This window comes from Nyctibius grandis, chromosome 6 (genome assembly GCF_013368605.1).
Source record: "Nyctibius grandis isolate bNycGra1 chromosome 6, bNycGra1.pri, whole genome shotgun sequence".
Classification (NCBI taxonomy): domain Eukaryota; kingdom Metazoa; phylum Chordata; class Aves; order Nyctibiiformes; family Nyctibiidae; genus Nyctibius; species Nyctibius grandis.
Genome location: NC_090663.1, coordinates 45496809 through 45518136, shown reverse-complemented (window position 1 = coordinate 45518136; position 21328 = coordinate 45496809). Strand labels below are relative to the sequence as shown.

At 35.2% G+C, this 21328-nt stretch overlaps 1 protein-coding gene across 9 annotated transcripts in view; it reads left to right on the top strand.

Moving 5' to 3' along the window:
- The window catches only part of PALLD (palladin, cytoskeletal associated protein), a 229050-nt gene that overhangs the window by 61118 nt on the left and 146604 nt on the right, over positions 1–21328 (top strand). For all 9 annotated transcript variants that reach the window (XM_068403430.1, XM_068403436.1, XM_068403435.1 and 6 more), the window contains 4 exons: positions 14549–14727; positions 17019–17085; positions 17618–17723; positions 18686–18760. In XM_068403430.1, the coding sequence (XP_068259531.1) occupies positions 14549–14727; positions 17019–17085; positions 17618–17723; positions 18686–18760 (427 nt within the window). The remainder of the gene's footprint in view (positions 1–14548; positions 14728–17018; positions 17086–17617; positions 17724–18685; positions 18761–21328) is intronic.

Here is a 21328-nt window from a genome sequence, read left to right as displayed (position 1 = left end):
AAGCCTTTTTTTTTTCCACCAGCAACTGTGCAAAATGTCTTTGGTAATATTACATTATGAATCAGAACAGGTATAATCAGTATTGCTGATGTATTGTTTTGCTACTTAATGTTGGAAATTGATTCAGAAATCTTCCAGTTTCAGTGCAGACCAGCAAGCTTAGAAACTGTTTCACTTGTTACAAATGTGGGTTTGCAAAGTGTCTGAAGTGCTCTGGCTCTTCTGGATTTTAAACTATTGTTGAAAGAAAGTGAATTTTTAGGTTGTTTGCTGTATTTTGATGATTATACAGGTGACTTCAGATCTAGCTTTAATAATTTCCTTTCCTGAATTTCTCTTTAAATAATTTCCTCAAAATTTTCCAGTTGTCCTTACATGAAGAAAGTAGTCTATGTTGCTGAGTCTGAATTACAAATTGAAGAATGCATGCAAGATAGCAAGAATTAGCTGTATGGATGAAGGAGACTTCAGCATATTTGGCAAAGACTGCATCCATAAGTAAAGAACAAAATCTGACAAAAAATTTAACCATTTAAAAATAGTGCAAATTAGCTGTATTATTTCTAGGACTTGATTATTTAACTCCTATTGACTTCTGGGATGTCAAGCAATCGTGAAAAATAAAGAACAACTTCAAAATAAATAAAACTTAAGAAAACACTATATAGAAAGATAAACATTAAAATTGAACTTGAATGATCAGAATTTCTGCTTTTGCTCACTTTTTCGGGTATTACTAAAGAAAAACATTCAAACCACAAAATTGTCAAGACCTCAAAACAGCAGAATAATCTCTATTTACAACGTTCTGATTTTATTTATGAACAAGAAAATATTAGGAAGTTGTTGATTAAAAAAGCAAACAAACAAACAAAACCCCAAGGACCAGAGTATAAGTGGTTACTAGTGATATTTTTTTTTTTTAAACAGAAGGCATGTGAATTTTTATTCTGAGATTTTGTTTATATACTTTGTCGGGTACCTCACACAAACACAAAAAACCCACATTTTATTTTCCTAATAGTCCTGAGGGCACTTGCATGAGGACTTTGTTTTAGGCTTAGGAGATGAAAATTGTGATGATCACTATCAGAAATTATTACATAGAGCTTTAAGCCATATGCCACCAACTTCAGCCAAACCATCTGTTCTAACTATACAATTGCTGCTTTTCTATCTGTAAATACATGAAACAGACTCAACTGTTGCAACTGTCTGTGAATACGAGTCATCCTAATCTTGAATGCTTCAGTGATGGCAGTTTCCTCCGTTGGCATCCCAGCCATTCAAGATCTGCAGTTAATATTGAAAATTGTAGTCAGTGAAGTGCTGAGGTGCTTGTTCTCTGCATCGTATGACACTCTGCAGGATGATGCTGATCTCTGCAGGCTGAGCCTCACTGAGTAACTTTAACTGCTGTCATACTTAATGCAAGGCAATGACAAAACTGCTGACAGCTTTCTTCCTTTGTTCTCAGCTACTATGTTGCTGACCTGACCTGCATGAATCAAGTATTTTATCTTCTGATCAACAAAGTTGTATTTACTGACTCTAGCATGGAAGTAAGAAAAAGGAAGATGATAGTAGGAATAGTATAAGAATGAAAGAGTTTTGTATTGAAAGAGTTTTGTATTGGTTATGTAGGGTTTCATTTTGTATTTAATCTGGTCTAGTTTAGCTAATGTTGCAGATGCAAATAAAATGGTTTATCTATTCAGCTACAATAATGTAGATAACTCTCTTCTGTAGACATCATTTAATTCTGCCTATAGAAAGCACGGTGATTGCAATATATGTCACAGTTGATTTAATAACTTTCTACCTTTCATAACTCCAGCAAGATGTCTGCCAGTTTTGAAGGTAAGCCTACAAGTTCCACAGTTTCCACTTCCGTGTTTGCAGTATGAATTAGACTACGCATCCTGGATGGAGGTTTCTTTTTTCTTATTCTTAATTTGCAAGTTATTAAGGTTTCATGGTTGAATGTTGTTGCGTTTTTTCCTGTGAACTAGAGTGATTGGTCTAAAATTCTTCTCACCTTCTCCTTTTTAACTATTATTATTTTGAGAAGTATTACTGCTTCATCTGAAATGTGTGTTGCCAACCATGAGCTTGCCACTAACTAACTCAACACAATCATGTTAAATGCAAACTACTTTATGTATATAATTTAAACTGTGTAAATGCAATTTTATAACTTTCCATCTTTTTCTTTACTTTTAACTCTTTACAGTCCTTCCCTCAAAGTTCAAAACGTTTTTCCACTGGAAGACTATACCTGGCACATCTGTAAGAGGTTCGCCTCTCCATGTAGGCAAAATAATGACAGCACGCTAGCTCAAAATCCGTTTCTGGTCAAAAGAGTATACAGTTATAATGGATAGTTAAGAGCTGCCTTTCAGTTATAAACAGTATGCATTCCATTTCAGCTAGACAAGCAGTTGTGTTAATCCTACAAGCCTCAACAGCACTTTGGGTCTGAAAAACGTTCAGCGCTTTACATGTGATTATTAAATACTTAATTTTTTTAACCTGCTGTAACTGTCTTCACTGCTTTTAATTTTCTTTCTTTCCTTCCCTTCCATGACCATGTTAATTTCCTATCAAATACCAGAGGTGGTAACTTGATGTAAGTCTAGGTCTGCATAAGCCAAGTGATTGTATCTGAAATTTAAGTGAACATAATTACAATTATTTAGTGCATGCACTGGAAACTTAGGTGCATAACTGCCCTCAGAGTTGATGGAAGGTGGCCACATAAAATCCTTCTGCAACAATAGGCAAACAGACCCCTAAGAATGAAACTCCGATATTTCATTGCCATGCAGTGTGTATAATAACTTACATCAGTATCTTCATTCCAAACTGCTAGCTTTTTAAAAGACTGAATAATAATTTTATGGCTAACAGTACATCTGGTAATGCAAGGTCAGAATCTGCTCTTGTTCTAGAGACCTGGTCAGTGCACGGAAGGTGGTCTTAGAGTTAAGGCAGTAGAAGCTGAGTTCTGACCTGGTTCTTATCTTTCTTGGATGACAGTGGACAAAGTGCTTAACCTTGGTTTCTCAGTAATAAAACATACCTAACTAGCTTATGTTCAATTACTGTTTCAGTGCTCAAAGTCCTATACATTGAGCTTTTCTTTGGAGAAACGTTTTTATTCAGCTGCCTCAGACATGAGAATGTTCATTGTGCAGCTGCTGAAGTTCACTGTAGACGAGTGAGAACTGTTGTTCTGAACCATTAGATCCTGTCTAGACTGTTGTTACCAGGTGGTCCCATGCTTGTATTCAGTAAGATGTGCCATGTGCTAGACATTCTGGAAAATTATGGTGAAGGTTCTTACTGAAAATACACGAGGGTATGCCTAATCTAACAGAATGTGAAAAATGGATTACTTTTTAAAATGTATGGGGTATCTTTCTATAACTTCATTTAAACAAATATTTGAGGATGCTTAATACAAAATAAAACAGGCTGAGTCTCCTGGATTATCTTTGGAATCTATTTTGGAGAGAAAATTTGTGTGTATGTATTTCCACGTGTGGCAAAGGGTTCCTTTAGCCACAGGGTGAAAAATACAGACCAGCATCTCTACTTTGGAAATCTAATATTCTGATTTTTTGGGAAGAGATTATAATCTTTGCATGAAACAAAACAGCAAATAAATCAATTTCTTCTGGCACAACTACAGACACAAGCAGAAGGGGTCTGCTTGACTTACTGACAAATGAATTAGTGGAACAATCTGAAATGCAGATAATGTCTACCACACTTTGACTTCGGGGTAAGATGTTCCAGGCCCAAGAAGGAAGTTGTACAAAACCAGTCAATTAATTACCTGTCAGAAAGAAAGAAATTATTGCTCAGTGTCTGGCATTTCATTCCCTAAAACTATAGGGGCTCCTATGTAGTAGCTAGTTAAATGCAAAAAGTGCGTGCTTCAGGTGCTGGGTTTTTTCCTGTGTTCAGTGGTGAATCCTGTATAGTGTTTCATAGTTCTGTGATAATCCTCTGAGAGTATAAAATTCTAAAAGTGTGGAAAATGAAGGGTTATATCTGGTAATCATTTAAACCTGAACTGCATTTAAAAATTAATGAAAGCATCTACAATAATATTAGGCACAGAACTGCAGAGTCAGCTATTGTCAAGCTTTTTACGACTGTAGTTCCTCATTCTTCACGTTTATAAACTGTTCCGTCTTTGTGCTTTGATAATGGAAGCAACTTCCATGTTTATTAGCATTGGAGGCAAAAGAATTTTCCTTTTTAATGCATTTTAAATCATTTTGCAAATTGCAGACCAGATTATGATCCATTAGTATTCACAGGTTTTGGTGTGTGTTTTTTTCCTTTTTTTCTTTATTTCTTTTTTTTTTTCCCCAAACTCTGAAACCCAGAGATGTTACAGATGGTTTTACTACTGTATTTATGAAACAAACAACCATTTTCCAAACCTAAGTGGTGTAATTTGGGGCTAAGAACAAGTGAGAATTTGCAACTATTCAATTATTTTGCCATATCTCGTATTTAATGATATTGAAAAAGCATATATATAAAATGTATATAAACATATATATAAGTAACTGTTGGGTTATTGCAGCTTGCTGCTATTTCTAATACAATCTCTCTTTTTTTCCCCTGATATTGGCAGGCTCTTATAATTAAATTTTGGGATTTTATATCTGAGGAAAATAATTTTAAATGAAGAGAAGAGATTTTTCAATCTTGACCTTTAACAGCTTAGCCTCCTGAAGTTGAAGGTATTTTATTGTGAGGCAATATTAGCTTTGTTCTGAAGGAAATTTATTTCAATTTCAACACACAGCAAGAGCTTGAAAAGATGACATATTGTCCGGCACAGCCATCCAAGTTGTTGAGTGATTGCTTTCGTTACTGAAATACAGAACTGTAATTGTAGTGGAGCAAAGAGTTCTTTTGAGTCTTCAGTTGTGCCAGAAGGTGCCTACTCTGACTTTTGAGGAGAGTAGTAGTTTTCCCTTTGATTATTCCAATTTATCCTTCTTCAGCCTGGCTAACCTGTGAGACAGAAGAGTTATTTCTTAGTGTGCTGGTTTTGGCTGTGATAGAGTTAATTTTCTTCATAGTAGCTAGTATGGGGCTGTGTTTTGGATTTGTGCTGAAAACAGTGTTGATAACACAGGGATGTTTCCATTACTGCTGAGCAGTACTTACAAAGTCAAGAGCTTTTCTGCTTCTCACACTACCCCACCAGCAAGTAGGCTGGGGGTGCACAAGAAGTTGGGAGGGGACACAGATGGGAGAGCTGACCCCAACTGACCAAAGGGATATTCCATACCATATGACTTTATGCTCAGCATATAAAGCTGGGGGAAGAAGAAGGAAGAGGGGGACATTTGGAGCGATGGTGTTTGTCTTCCCATGTAACTGTTACGCATGATGGAGCCCTGCTTTCCTGGAGATGGCTCTAAACACCTGCCTGCTGGTGGAAGTGGTGGATGAATTCCTCATTTGCTTTGTGTGTGTGTTCAGCTTTTGCTTTCCCTATTAAACTGTCTTTATCTCAAACCATGAGTTTTCTCACTTTCACTCTTCCAATTCTCTCCCCCATCCCACTGTGAGAGGAGTGAGTGAGTGGCTGGGTGGTGCTTAGTTGCCAGCAGGATTTAAACCACGACACTTAGGCACCTGCAAAGAAGCTCTAGCCACCTTTCACAGACTGCACTTCATCTCAAAAGCCACTTTAGGAGACATATCTCAAATATATGGCTGAGTAGTAAGTGGGAGTAGTACCCATATACATGCCAGGAACTCAATCTTAGTCAAATAGAAGATTATATAAAATATTCTCCTGTAGGCTTGGAGATGTCAGGTACAAAATAATGCTCCAGAGAACAGTAAATTGTGAAGAAACTGTTCAAGAAGAGATGATGTAGGGAAATTGTTGCATTAAATATTGTTAATCACTTGTTCTGCAATAAGATTTCTGACTTTTCTGAAGAAAATGACTGCCATAAAGAATCTCATTAAATTAACCTGCAGTTATCTAATGAGTGGAACAGCCCTCAAAAATATTTTACAGATAAAAGTATGGAAACCTTAGTATCTTAAATTACATATAAAATATTCTTGGGGGTTTTTTTATTAGTGCTTTTTATTTACATATATGAACATGGACACATAATTTGTAAATTTATATGCCTGAATTCTCTAGTTATAGAAGTTACTCAACAAAATGAGAAGGCATTGTTATTTTTAAGTAACTAGCTGTACACGTGGCAAATAATCAACATGCTGATTGTAAAAGGTGGCTTGCAGTTTGCACTACATAAATGATCCTTAAATTGTACAGTATTTTCTCTCTTTCTTGATCTGATGATTACCCAAATATAGAATAAACTGAATTATCTGTCTACATCTATTTGTCAGTTAAACTGCTGCTTCTGAAAGTGACGCCTTTCATAGCATGGGCTTGTGCCCAAATACAGAAAAGAAAGTTCTGTGTAAAGTTTCTGAAATGGTTTGTGAAATCTATAGGTTGCACCTGGTCAATGCTTTTGTCTTCAGCAAACGTTCAATTAGGATCAAGAGTAATAACGTACTTTGTGTTTTGGTGATGGACAAAGATATGGAAAAAGATAAATGTTTTGGGGCAAAGGGAAAAGATAAATCAAAATAGGATATGAGGTAGGATTTAAACTTTGGACTTCAGAAATGGAAAAGAAGTTATTCAGCATACAGTTCAGCATTCTGTTATTTCACATATGAAGATTGACTGTAACAAGCAATATTTTTTTAGAAGAAATTTCCTTATAAACATAAGGTATTTGTTCATTCTGGTTAGAGAAGAAAACATATAGATTTTTCCTTTATATCGACAGCTGCTTTGGTCAGTTTAAGAAATATGATCTCCTTGCTGTTCTTACTGAATAAATACAGCTGCATAGTTGTCTTTGTTCTGCATGATGAAACAAGATTACCTGAGATGTGGTATCTCATTTGGATACCATTGGATGCATTTCTGAAATATCATTTGCCCCAACACCACAGTACTGTCAACAACAAGAGTTACTTCCCTGGTTTCTTTGCTGTATGTCATAAATGTACCTATGAGGCTTTGAAGCCAGTTCAACAGGAAAGTTGCTAGATGCTTTTCTTTGTTCTTCTATTAAATATTTAGATATTTTCCTTATAATCAGAGTTCTAAAAAAAATAGTGAACATACCAAGTTTTAAAAAAAGTTACTCCTGCAAGAAGTGAGTAGCCAGTAGTGAACATCACCTTAACCTCCTACACAGCCTGTTACAACAGAGATGTTTATTAATCACAAATAAATAGCTTTGGATTACATATCCGAATAAGTCATACAGCAGGTACCTCTTTTCTATATGATATATAATGTCTGGTTTTATAATGAAAAAAATAGCATTAAACTTCTTCATTATAGGCATGGAATGTAATTCACTTTTATTCTTTAAATCTCACTGTTTTTTTCTTTATATCCAGATATGTCATTACTGCATCACATCATGCATACCTTCTAGACTTTTATAAGAATGCAGGATTAATACAGAGATGTGCAATTTATAACAATGAAATTTTACTAAATTAGAATGATTTTGCTTTATTAACTCTTTCTTCTCTATAATTTTCCATAGTGCATAGTCAAATTACGATAAATGTAAAAAAAAAAACCAGTTTATTTATTTAAATTGCTATTTATACTTCTCCCACACAAAAAAAAAAAAAAAGTATGAATCTAAACAGAGCTGTAAGCATTCCTTTAAAAAGAAAAATTAAAAAAAATATTCGTATTTTGAGACAAATTTGTCCTGAACCTTTGATTCAATGGAGAATTACCAGGAGTCACTATTGCAAATATCTATACTCATTTTGCCCATATTATAATGCATCCAATTGTTTTGACTAGGGTGCTCCATTAAAAATAGCTTGTAACAAAAAGCTGAGGTAAAGCAGAAGGACCTAAGGAAATAGGAGGTGGTTGCCTCGGTGGTATATTTGTAGTTTCAGTAAGTGCAGTAACTTCAGAAAAATACATTTTGTGGCAAAAATTCTTATTGTGCCTAAGAATAATTTAGCAGTAAGAGAGTTGAAATCAGTGGCATGCATTATACCACTGCCAGAGAAATGCAAAATAAGCAAAGGCAACTGTCAAGCAAATGATTTAAAATCCTCTTAATCTAAAAAGTACAAAAAGTGTTCTCTAAAAGATTTGGTGAATGGCAAGTTAGACAAGTATAAATCTTTGCTTTGCTCAGTGTTCTGTTCAATTTTCATATTTTCTAGCATTAATTTTGTGTTTTCTTGTGTGAATATCTCTATCATTCAGGTAATTAAAAGCTTCCATCATAAATATATTTTTAAAAGCTTCTATACTTAAAAGCTATAAAGTGAGGCCAACAATTGCAAAGACAGAGACAAGATACAATCTTAAAAAAAAATTAGGAACTTTTACGCTAATCCTGTGATTTTAAGACAGAACAATTAGTTTTTAATCAAGTCTGGAAATACTGTTTTTCTTTTGTAATTAGCTGTACACAGCTATGTAAGGCTGTGGAACATTGCGGTACCCAGAGAGAATGATATGAGGTACAGGCTGTAACTCTGACTATCTTTTCTGGAGCTGTCAAAAGCCCAAGCTAACTTTCAGTTTATTTCCCCAGCTGAAATGCTGAAGCAGAGCAGAATCCTTGTCCCACAGGCAAAGTGAACAGAAACAGACTTGGAAAACCTACACAAGAATGTAGGGAAGGAGTTTTCCTAATGAGAGGAATAAGCTGAAAAAATGGTCTTTGGAGTTACTGCAGCCTGCAATCAGCGACAAAGGCCATTGCTCACTGTTCTTGGAAGTTTTGTAGCCCATGGCTCAGCTGGTCACATCTGTTACCTTCTGTACCGCCTCCTCTTTGCATCCTTGCACAGAGCATGATGCAAAGCTTGACTTCAGAGGGAGCAGAATTAACTTGTAGGAAACGGTGGGCTGAAATGTTGATGAGTGTCTCGAAAATACAGCCGTTTTGGTATTCTTTTGCCTTTGTTTTTTTACACTTTGAGAAGGCAGGTCTCCAAATACCTGATCGTTCGATTTACTTAGCTAGATGTGGAGTCCTCATTGACATTTGTGAGAGCTTGGAGAACACTGTGCAACATCTGAAGAATAAGTTAAATTCTGAATAAGTATATAATTTATACTGTTTATAATGTAACACACTTTTTATTATAAAATTGGCTTCTGTAGTTGTCATCATATGGAGCCATTTTTGAATTGCTTTACTGGAGGTTCAGGCAAAGCACCAGCATCTACATTCAGATCTTTATTTTCTTTTAAGACTACAAAACATAAATATTTAAAGTATGTATGTTGTTATTGGTAACTCTTTTATGAATTGCCTATACAAATAATGAAATTGTACATAAGGCATAAAAATATTGCAATATTGCATTGCGAGTTGCACAAAAATTGAGCGGTGTGCAGAGAACATAAGCATCTGAATAATCTGATTACTGCCGTGTACTCTAAAGCTAATATGACAAAGTTGATTTCTTTTAAAAATCAAGTTAAATTCTTTAAGTAGTTATGTTTTACGGTCTAGAAGTGTTGGACTGCTTAACTTGAATGGAGAAAAAACAAAATGGAAGTTCCACAGTATTGTGAGGGAAGCACTGACTCTGCCAGTGCAGGAGCGTCGGAGTATTTCATTTTAACTTTTGTTCCTGGACATACTTAACACCACTAAGGATAAAATTACTTTTTAATTTACAACTTATCTCTCTGCACTTTTTGTAGTGGTCCGAGTTCCCTATTATAATTCTTCCCTAAGGCGATATCTTAAAGTTTCACTTCAGCTGCTATTTTAAATTAACTTTTAAGAGTGTGCAGAAAGGAAAACCTCTCTATTCCTCAGCGGCTCTCAAAAAGCACAAGTTCCAGCAGGATTATGCATTAGAGAGAACCTTGAACTGTTTTTCTTAAAGCCCTGGTGCTTACTCAGTCGGTGTACTGTTCAACTCTGTTTATATTTTGTTCACAGTCATTAAAATCCCAGACACACATGCTCATATGCATTTCCATGCATGGAGTGTTGTGAGGGCATAAAGAAGAGTGAAATAGAAAGGCATATTGTGTGAATTGCTACTTGATGTCAGTGTGCATGAACTGCTGCTCACCTGGCATCTGACTGCCCTTTTTTGTTTGCTGTCCTAGTTTTGCCATCATACAATAAGGTAGCCAGAGGAATAGCAAAGTAAGCTTTGAGGCATGAAAAGAAAGTATCTTAAGCATTGTTCCCCTGCTACCAAAATACCTCTGGTTTGTTTCCTTGGAGTATTGTCTTTCCAGTTTAGTGATTGTGTTTCAGTGTCTGCATTAAATACTTAATTGCTATTGTTTTAACATACAGAAGATACAATGTAGGTGAAAACTACATATAGTCGGAGAAAAGGCAAGGCAAAGAGTGGTACAGCAGAAATGCAGGCAGGAAGAGAAATGGAGGAAAGAGAATGAAGAAGTAGGGTAGAACAAAGAAATTCAGTGTAATTTGAAATTTGGCAAGATACTTAATGACTAATAAAATTAACTCCAGTTACATAAAATGTATCTTCCTTTTATTAGATTTTTTGCCAGCCTTTATCTGACACCATTACCATAGTTTCTGTCTCTTTCAAGGGGACAGTTCTCTGCAAATTTGCATGAATGCTGGCATAGACTGCAGGAACGCACCTACGGTTCAAGCCTGAGTTCTGATTCTGCAGACTGATATGTACACACATATGCAAAACCTCTTGTTGGTCTCTCTGCCTGTTTTGTTTCTATCTGCATACTTTATACAATATTGAGAACCTACAACAAAGGGATAGGGAAATGAGTAGATCATTTTTGTACTTTCAGTATCCAGAACCTGTGAAATAGATGTATTTTTAAACCAATGTTCTCTGTACAAGGAATTATCTTTTTTTTGCAAAGTATCTGCAGTGCGTTTGTTCCTCTGTTTTACTCTCTGTGTAAGCATTATTACCTTCTCACAGCTAGATAGTAATCCTCTTTTCCCCAAGAGGATCAGTAGGCTGGAATCGTCTGGACATGAGTTAATGCTGCACTAGTTAGCATAAAGCTGGAATTTTCTTGTAAGACTTGCTTTGTGGCTGTTTTTCTGTGTCTAGCCATGAGTCCTTCTGGTTTCTTTGGCTCAGTCTCCCTTTGATAGTGATTTGTTGCTTGCTTTGGTGATTCCTCTGCAGAAAGGGAGAATGCTTCAAAGATTTGACTTTGAATCTCTTTCAGTCCTTAGGAGCAGAAAATCCTCTTACCCATGACTATTCCAAGTGTAGTGGCAGTAAGGCTGATGGGGCCTGTAGATAGCAGTTTTGTGCTCTGTAATAGCCCATACTATATAAAAGATGGAAAAATAAAATTCAGTCTGTGTTTCTGTAAAAAATTCTTTATTTAGTTTTATAAGATGATTCTTTTTTTAATTCAGAAAGCTCTCTTGAACTGAACTGGCGACTATCAAGTTATTGCAGGATTAGAATTTCAGTTGAGTATTTTATAATCCACTTAATTTTGATGTAATCTCCAAAACAAATTCACATTAATTAATCCTCTCCTCCTATGACCATGTAGATAGACAAGGAAAAAAATACCATTAGAAAAGGAAAGAGAGTATAACTAAGTCTGTTCCAGTATTCTTCATTTCAAATAACTCTACTCTTGCCCGTTGTGAAGGTGAATTCTTTCTTCTGCAATAAACAGTGCAGTCCAACACCAGGCCTGTTTCCCAGTCATCAAACATCATCTTAATGATGGCTGAGGTAATTTTATATTGAATTTCTTACTTGTGTGTTTTTCTCGGTAGCAGACAACATCTGATGTAGCAGGTCAGGACTCATTTTCAGTGGTATGTCACTGATGTGATGCAATGAGTCTCAGTCCCAACCAGTGTTGAGAATAGCTCCCGCTACTTGAGGCTGACTGTGTCTATGCATGAATCAAGGGACAATATAGGACTTGTCCTCCTAAGAAAATAGTTTGCTTATTAAGCACCATCTGTCAAAAAATATAGATTTTTTATTTTAGGTTCATCAGTTTCTTAAATATTTTGTGAACATGGAATTTGGGAGACAGTAGAAAGCCATGCAATTTGCATGAAACTAAAACAGGATCTATCTGAGAAAATAATTAGGCTTGGAGGAGAGGTTTTCCTTTGCAGGCTGTTTCTGGAAAGGAAAGAAAAATAGAACTAATGGTTAAGTAGAGCCTCATATTACAGGTTCTTGTCTGTGATTGTCTAGAAATTGAATTAATCTGTCTCTTGTGCATATCATTTAAAATGTAACTTAGGAAAGGCTGCACAGAGGTTAGGACTCTGAAGGTCTAATAAGTAGAAATAGTAGCAGAGGTCCTCACACTGGGAGAAGAGAAGGCTTGGGACAATAGAGGAAAGGAGGGGAAGAGGGGGAAGAGAAATGTTAATTTTGGCAGTCGAGCTGACGGAATAGATTTGTCTCCAAGCCCAATAGTTGTAAAAGTAGGGCAAAGGGGTCTGCTAAGTAAACAAATGGAAGTTTGTTAGTTCCTTCCAAAAATTATAATCTCTGTGTGCACTGTCTGGGCACAACAGAAGACAGAAAAGGAACTTGTTAGTCTTTTAATTACAGAAGATAATTACATATGGTTTTAATGCCACTATCAACTTTTTTTTGCCTTCAGGAATAGAAGATCTATTGTTCATAAACACAGAGGGCTTGCCCACAGTTCTGGGTGTTATTAAGGGGAATTGTTTTATGTGTAAATCTCTTAGGTTTCTTAACTCTGCTTTCTGAAATAAGCATGAAATCTCAAGTTTTACAATCTAATATTTTCAGAAGAAAGTTTTGTAACATTTTTTATTTCTATTAATTACATGTAGTTTACTAATAAGAAAAAAGAGCAATAAAAGTGAGGTAGTTCATTTCTAAAGACTCCTCACTGATTGTTATTGTGTGGTATCTGTCATCCTGTAGTGTTGCATGCTTTTCCTAAATAAGGAGGGGGGTTCTGTAACTCCTTGGGGTTACTTTCTTTTTGAGGGGCAGGGGAAAGTCATCTGATAGGAAGGGGGGAAAAAAAAGTTTAATTTGGAAGTATTACTGGAATGTAACTGCAAAAATTATCTCATAAATATGTACAAACTAAAGGAAAAATATCAACTTTTTTTCGTGGCAGATTTTAAGTCTTTAAAAATTATTTTTGAAAATACTGTCATCTTTTAATTTGAATTGACTCTCCATAAATTTCTGTGGTTATATTTATTTATTTTTTAAAAAAATCTTTACTACAGTAGGAAACTAAAAGTGCATAGGGGGAAGAGAATGAAAGATCGTTTTTGAAGTTTGTTATCAAGAATTACTCATTTTGTCTTTATCCTCATCACAGCAAGATTTGAATTTTGGGGTAGCAGAAGAAGAAGAGGGAAAAGAAGGCAGCAATACAACATGGAAAAGCACAGATTATGATTACGGGGTGAGAGTAAGGGAAGGAAGAATGATAAAGATCCGAGTGTGTTTGTGGGACTGCAGCTCAGAAAGAATTGGCAAAATTCTGTTTCAGAACACAGTGAAAATTTGAGAATGGAAGGAAGGCTGTTCCCTAATGATTTTCCTTTAGTGACTCACCAGTCTACCATCCCTCGCAAAAATGCATAGCAGCCTCTATAAAAAAAGAATTATCCACTTCTCATATTTGCTGGGCTGCTAGACATATGGATAAATCAGGGAGCAGCCTATGAGAATAGGACTAGCTGATATGAAGGAATCAAACAGAAAAAAGATGGGAGCTGGTACCTTCATGGAAGCAATGCGGACTGAGATCATGGAGTAGCTCTTTGGGCAGCCTGCATTGGAAAACACTTGACTGACCTGATGTAAACAAAATAAGCTGTGCTTTTACCTAGTAATAAGTCACCCCAGATAAGTGTCTGTTTTGCTTGTACCTAAACGCAGCCCTTTTGTTGGGGCATACCTTTTTGGTAGTGGAACATGTATTATATACATATATAAAATTACAGGACTAGAAAACCAGTTTATGTTCATGATCTGAGGCAGGAGTAAACCTATTTAAAGTTTAGCAGTATGTACCATGGGATTATATTAGGTTGACTGGGCATGATAGACAAAAATCAAATATCCTCTGTGAAGAATCATTGAGTATTAGGAAGAAGGGAGTACCAAGTTAAATTGAAATGGATTAGACTGTGGTCAAAGCAAGACAGTACATAAGATACGCAGAAAGCATTAATTCTACCAAAACAGGACTGGGAATAGCTTTAAATTGTAGGTGTATGCAATTTTCTTAGCATTCAGAAATGTCTCACTGCCTTTTAAACAAAGTTTATTCCGGCAAGTTATTTCTTTGTTAATGCCATTAAACACTTCAAAGCACCATGTGCTGATTTCAGTAGCAATTTAGATTTTTGCAGCAGAGTGTAATGTCTTCTTGTGTGTGATGAGCCTGAACCAATCTTTCATGTTCTTTTTTTTCTTTGTCTTTCTAAATGTGTGTGGGCTGCAGATGGTTCTGTGAAGGAAAAGAACTCCAGGATACCCCTGACATTCAGATCCGTTCTGGAAGTGGAGGACTTCATTCACTAATTATAGCAGAAGCCTTTGAAGACGATACTGGACGCTATACTTGTCTGGCTTCAAATTCCATTGGTTCAGATAGTACATCAGCTGAAGTATTCATTGAAGGTAAGAGGTGAAATAAGAAGATACTTGACACATACAGGAAAAGATAACTAAGCTGAAGTTTACTTTTGGTTCTGTATGTTAAGATCACATTTGCTTTGGTGTTCCTCTGCTTCCCTTTAATGTAAGACATTTTGAACATCACATCATATTAATTTAGGTATTTCAAGGAATGTCCCAAGAATCGGTGAGTAGATTATTGTTTATTTAGGGTACAAGTAGGATAAAGAATGGAAAAGAAGGAACAAGCAGAGCTTTTGGCATATGGTTACCTTTTAAGTAGTACAATCTGTAAATCTAAGATTTAACTGGTGACACCAATAATGGTTTTCATCATAGCAGTAATTCCTGTCTCAGTTCTGAACTTCCTCCCAGTGCACTTAAATGTGGCTGCCCCAAATGAGTCGTCTTCAGTCATGGGTAAATGTATTATAATTCTTCATAGTTGGTACACTGACTTTAAGTCGGGTTAAAAGTCAGTCATACTGGTTTTGTCCAGAATCAACTACTATTAATTGTCAAAATATTTCTTGACTTCAAAATTAGTCACAATTCAAGTATTATTTTGTCTGATGAAAGTTAATGACTTGAATATGAGTAAATTCATTAAATTATTTTTTTAGTGGAGGACTGTATTTTAGGCATGATTATATTAATTGAATACTGATTTTTATTTTAATTCACGCATCTTTCAAACATTTTAGTAACATGTATTCTTTTACCAGTTTTGTAACTCGTTAAAATTAATTTAAATGGTTAATTGAAAGCATAAGACAAATTAATATAAGAAATACTCATGACAAATCTGAATAATACCATACGAAAATTATTAAATAGCTTTTGATTAAGAAAGTAACAAACTTCACTATAAATTAGCTAAATAATGACAGATGTACATTTATAGGGTTTCTTTCACTATGTTTTTTATTCTCAGAACTTTGTTATCCCACATTGGGATATAATAGCAAAATCCCCAAGACTTTTCTGAATCTTATGGATTCTAGTAAGTCTTTTCTTTATGGAAGTAAGCACGATTTCAGAAATACTCAAGTATAGCACAAATACATAATACTGTGTGAAGTTATAGTAACAGAAGCAACACTAAAAAAGAAGCAGCTAGATGGAGAGATACAGTGAATAAAACAACTCCTTTTTTTAGATCTTGCAAAGTCTTACTATGTGGAAGTGCTATCTTGCAGTTTTACAACATGTAACTTTGAAAGAGAGAGAATGGTACAAGTCATTAGGCTCCTCCCTTATGATATTTAAGGAAACCAGATTGTCACACAAGCATTGCCTTGTACACTAATAGTCTGGATGACACTGATGCCTCATACGTTCTTCTGTGCAGCAGCCCCAGCCACACAAGTTCTGGTTACCCTTTGCTCTAGAGAAATACTTTCATGTAGACCCACTTTGCTCCCTTGACATTCCTTCTCTCTTCTTACCTTTTCTGTGCTACTTGTTGCTTTGATTTTTGTAGTCTAAACTCTGTAAATAAATAGGGTACTCGGGTGCCTCAGTCCAAGCTTTGTATCATTGGAATCAGTCTATACTGTACTATGCATACTGATTATTAATTGCGTACAATTTGTATTAAAAATACAGCTATGCATATGTATGCATAAATCCTTTGAGGAATAGTATGTACTGCATAAATGTCTAGAATAAATGTTGTGTGAAGTACTAGTTGTTAGGAAAAATTAAGACAAAGGGGAAAATGCTTTTGTATTTTTTTAAGTGAGTTCAGCGTATTGCCAAACACATACATTATATCAAGACTTCCATTGGCATGAAATACCAGTACGTAAATGTTATGTATAGGTTAATATAAATAGTCTGAACTGGGGAGATCATGGGTAGCAAGTTTAGACTGAAAATGTCTTGCTACGCTGAGTTGCTCTTACTTAAGGTTGAAGATTGGTTATCTGTGTATAAGCCATATGTTTGTTTAAGCTTTAATTTTTAACATTCAAGTAAATAAAATTATACATTTCCAGTAGAGTAGTCAGCAAATTTTTTTTTTTGGGCCATATTTGCTTCAATATGAAGGAAGACAGCTAAGAGCCTAGGAAAAACGGTTTGCAATTAAATTGGCACAGTTATGATTTCTGTAACTCCCTAAAGTACATAGTTACAATCTTTTATCAGATAAGAAAAATTGCAGTAGTTTATTACAGAGTTCTCAACTCTTGAAGTGAAATGCAAAAGTAGCACAGTTTTTTCTTTGGAATGTAAACATTAAAGAAATCAGTAAAAGGATATGAGACTATTGAAAATACTTTCTTTTCCAGGTGCCAGTTCCACAGATTCAGAGACTGAAAGTTTAATTTTCAAATCAAAATCTGGAGCTATGCCACAGTAAGTGTGCAAATTAGAACCAATGCTGTGCAAATGTTCTTAATAAGGGACACTGGAAAAGCTTTGGTAGTTATATGTGTATGTCTTGTCTTTTCTCCTTCTCTCATGTGATATACATGTGTAGTACTATAACTTTACATTGTATTAATGTGCTTGTCCTGTCAGAGAAGTCTGGCCCTACCCTGACAACTCTTTTGTTGATATCAGCTTTTCGTCTTCAGGAGTAACTTCAAGTTAGCCAAGTCTTTATTTGTATCACCCAGCCCTGTGCCTCCAAAAAAACATGCAGAGGCCTACAACTAAAGAAATAAAATACATTTTATTTTGTGTCTTAAATCAGTACTTTTTATTGGGTGTGAAAGTGTAAATTAGCCAAAGATTGTGTTCTACTCAAGCTTCCTCCAATGTTGATCATTTCAGCTGATAATGACATATTTAAAGATGTAGAAAATACAAGATGGCTTATCGGTTACAAACTAACATGTTCTGATTTCAGCTCTTATAAAGTGCTTGCTGTTTTCTTTATTTTCAGGGCCCAAAAGAAAACCACCTCTGTTTCCTTGACAATAGGATCTTCTACACCAAAGTCTGGAGTCACCACAGCTGTAATTCAACCTATCTCTGTGCCCAGTCAGCAGGTATTTTTAGACACCAATTTTTAAATTAGTAAAAGTATTTTAAATTTTATTTCAAATTTTAGAAGTCCTGAAAAACTAGTCATTTTGAGGAGTTACATTATTGAACTATAAACTTACATTATTATATTAAGAATGACACTTTTAAGAAATGAAGTATATATCTAGTGAATGGGGCATGAAAGTAAATATACATATGGATTCTTACACAGTGTGTATCAACACAGCATGTGAGCAGCTGAAAGATCTGGTGATGATGGAAATTACAGAGTATATCACTTAATAGTGACTTGGTCCAGTTCCAAAAGAATGTAAGATAAATGAATGCCTACAATATTTTTTAGCAAAGATTTTCAATTTTGTTATTAAATTAAATATTGCTGTAATTTCTCTGGGCCTTTTAGAGAAAATTAAATTTTACTGTCTAGAAGTTAAATGTAGAAAATCAATGTTCATTAGTTTATACTAAGTTTTAATGGCACTGTGGATGACTTAAGAGTTTGCATATAAATCATAAAATACGAATAAAATAAAAATCTCTGTTAGACTGTACATGGTAAATTATTTTCCCTCCCCTTGGCTAACTTTGATAAGCTCTTAAGTAACTGAATTTATTTATTACTACATCAGATAAGAGATGTAGTAACAGGAGAGGCAAAAATGCTTCAGTGCAAAGGACTTACTTGAATGATATTAACAGGAGTCAAACTCTCAAAATACTTCAAGGTGAAGACAGTTGGATACAAAATTCTCATGGGAAGTATACAAGCCTTTAAAGCTTGCATTTTGATTTCAGAAATAGGACAGGTGTGAAATAGTAATGTCACTCAGGAAACGTGCTAGAACGAGAACACCATAATAAGGCTGTGCATTTGAGAGTTTGCATTATTGCATATATATATGAAGGCCATATTATTGAAATCAATATTCTTTCAATTTTATAGCATTGTTGCATTGCTTTACAGATTCAAAGCCCTACTTCACATCTACACCGTGTGGATGGACCTAAGCCTATCTATTCTGCACCCATTTTTACAAAGGTATGTTTTATCCATCATGACTTTTATATCATATTCCTATAGTCCAGATGGAAATATCAAAATGATATATCCTAATGCAGGAATGTTTGATCATGTTAAAACTTTTACAGTTTTCATTATCCTCTTCAGTATGAATGACTTCCTAAAAAAATAATTTTCCACTGCAACAATGAATTTCTTAGGCCTTCTACCCTAATAAAACCACTAGTGAAACTACATGAATCTTCTGTATGTGTTTGTCTTGTGCCCATGGCTGTCCTCCATTAAGAAATCTTTGTAAAATAAACCAAGGCAGGCACGAATTACACATCATAGTCATGATAAAGCCTCATTCACAATAGTTTATGTACTGACAAGAACAAATAACACAGGCTTTTTTACTTTGTTTTAGAAAAAAAATCCATGCAGGTGTGTTAGTTAAAAAAGCAGTTCAGATATTCTTCATTGGGATGTCTTGTAAAATGTAAGGCATGGACTTGCTAGAAGGGAAACTTTTATTCAGCAACTCTTAAGTTATTATTTAAGTCAATATTTATCTCCACATTCATCCCAAATGAAACTTTACAACTGGGAATTAGGTAACAGCAAAAAGGAGGACAGCATGTTTCCCTAATCTCTAAAATACAACTTCAATTGAAAATATGATTTTCATTTGCCTTCAAACCATCATTTCCATAGCAGTAGCTACTATTTAGTTACCATTTGTTGAAGTGAAAAAGAAGAAAAGGTATTTCTGGTTATTACTTCAGAAAAACAGTTGACTAAAAGGTAATATGAAACAGCAAGTAGTTTTGCCTAGAGATAAGTAAGAGTAAGCCCTGTTCTCCACAACTGTCTAGGCTGGCTCGGTCAAATACTTTTCTCATGTCAGGAAAGGTCTGATTCTATCCCTCATAGTTGTGCAATGATACTGCAGGTATCACAGGAGAGGGAATAGTGGAGGTGCAAAGGGTTAGAGAATGTGGTTACTGCAAGGTAGGGAGGTAGGTGACTTTCTAGCAAGAGTGGGAAATAGGAGAAATCTAGCCCTCATTCAGAAATTGCCAAAGCAATCAAAACTCCACTGTTCCTTCCCAATCCTCATATCTCTTGTCCCTGAAATCCAATATTAACTGGCTTAAGCCGGTTGGGACATACCAAACCAAAACAACTTCAATTACAGAAGAAATTAACCAGATATGAACAACAAAAATATATTTATCCATCTTCCTGATGCAAATTTCTTTCCATACCATCCTGGTTTCATGGAGATAAAATTTATAGAATCAGTTTTCTTTTACATTTTTTTTCAGTTTGTGGCCAGCTGTGGTGTGGTGATTAAGGCCATTACCAGTGAAAGCCAGGGCAGCTGACCCAGGCTGGCCTACAGGTGTATTCTGTAACATTAATGTCAGGTTCACTATAAATGGGAAAGATTCTGGGGATTGGTGGGGGTTTTTTTTTGTTCCCCTCCCCTCAATAGTTGCTCTGCCTGGAGTGACTTGCCACCACTCTGTGGGCTAAGTATAATTTTGTGTCTTTTCAATTAGCATTGATATTGGTTCCCTTATTTTATTAAATCTGTTTAAATTTTAACCCATGAGTCTCTTTCCTTTTCCCAATTCCCTTTTTCAGCTGGGGAGAGGTCTTGGGTGATAGAACAACTGCTTACTGTTTAGCCCTGGATGCGGGCTAAATGAAGACATACACAAACTTCAGGGAACAACCCAAAGATTTTTAGGTTTCTATGTAACAGAATTCTTATGTATTTGATTAACGAGAGGTCTATGAATAGTAACTAGGGATAACTCTGATCTTAGATCTCACTTCAAGTGCTTTGCTGCATCAGGGCCTAAAACTTTATTAATAAACTGGAAAGAGAATGAGACAGCGAGGGCAGTTAAAAAGATTTTTGATTTATAATCTTAAGAAGGACAACAAAGGCAAAAATAGTGGCTATCTCGTGTCAATTTTGCTATTTAAAGTACTGTGCTTCTCCTCTCTCACTATAGTTCTTCAACAAAGGTTTAGACTCTTTCTGAATTTTTTCAGATGGATATAAGAATTTATTACCGCCATAGTACTGTCTCAGAAGCTATCCATACACAAGCTAATACATCCTAATCTTATTTGTGTCATCTAATTTATAACCTTGTTGGTTATAAATGGCTCAGAGGAAAAGCAACTCCACATTCCTAGAGGCTGACCTGAAAGCAGCACAACTACTCTCTCAGGACCAAGTCAATCAATGTGTAGCTAGTTGCAGAATTTTCATTTCACTTTGTGGAAGAAGGTTGAAAAATGAAAGGTCAGACTGCAACTGTCTGCTTGTGATGGTCTCAGGAATTAAATAGTTCTACACCTTTTACATCTTTGGTCATATTAAGAACGTATTTGAAATAACCTATTGAGTCATTTTTAACTATATAGCTGATACATGAAATTTAATCAGAGTGAAAATAGAGCTCTCAGAAAATGTCTATTGCAAAATTATAATGGCACAATAAAATAAAGTTGAAATACAAAGGGAAGAAAGGACCATTTTTAAGAATGTAAAATGCTCCCATTTCATTTGAATTGTGATTGTTT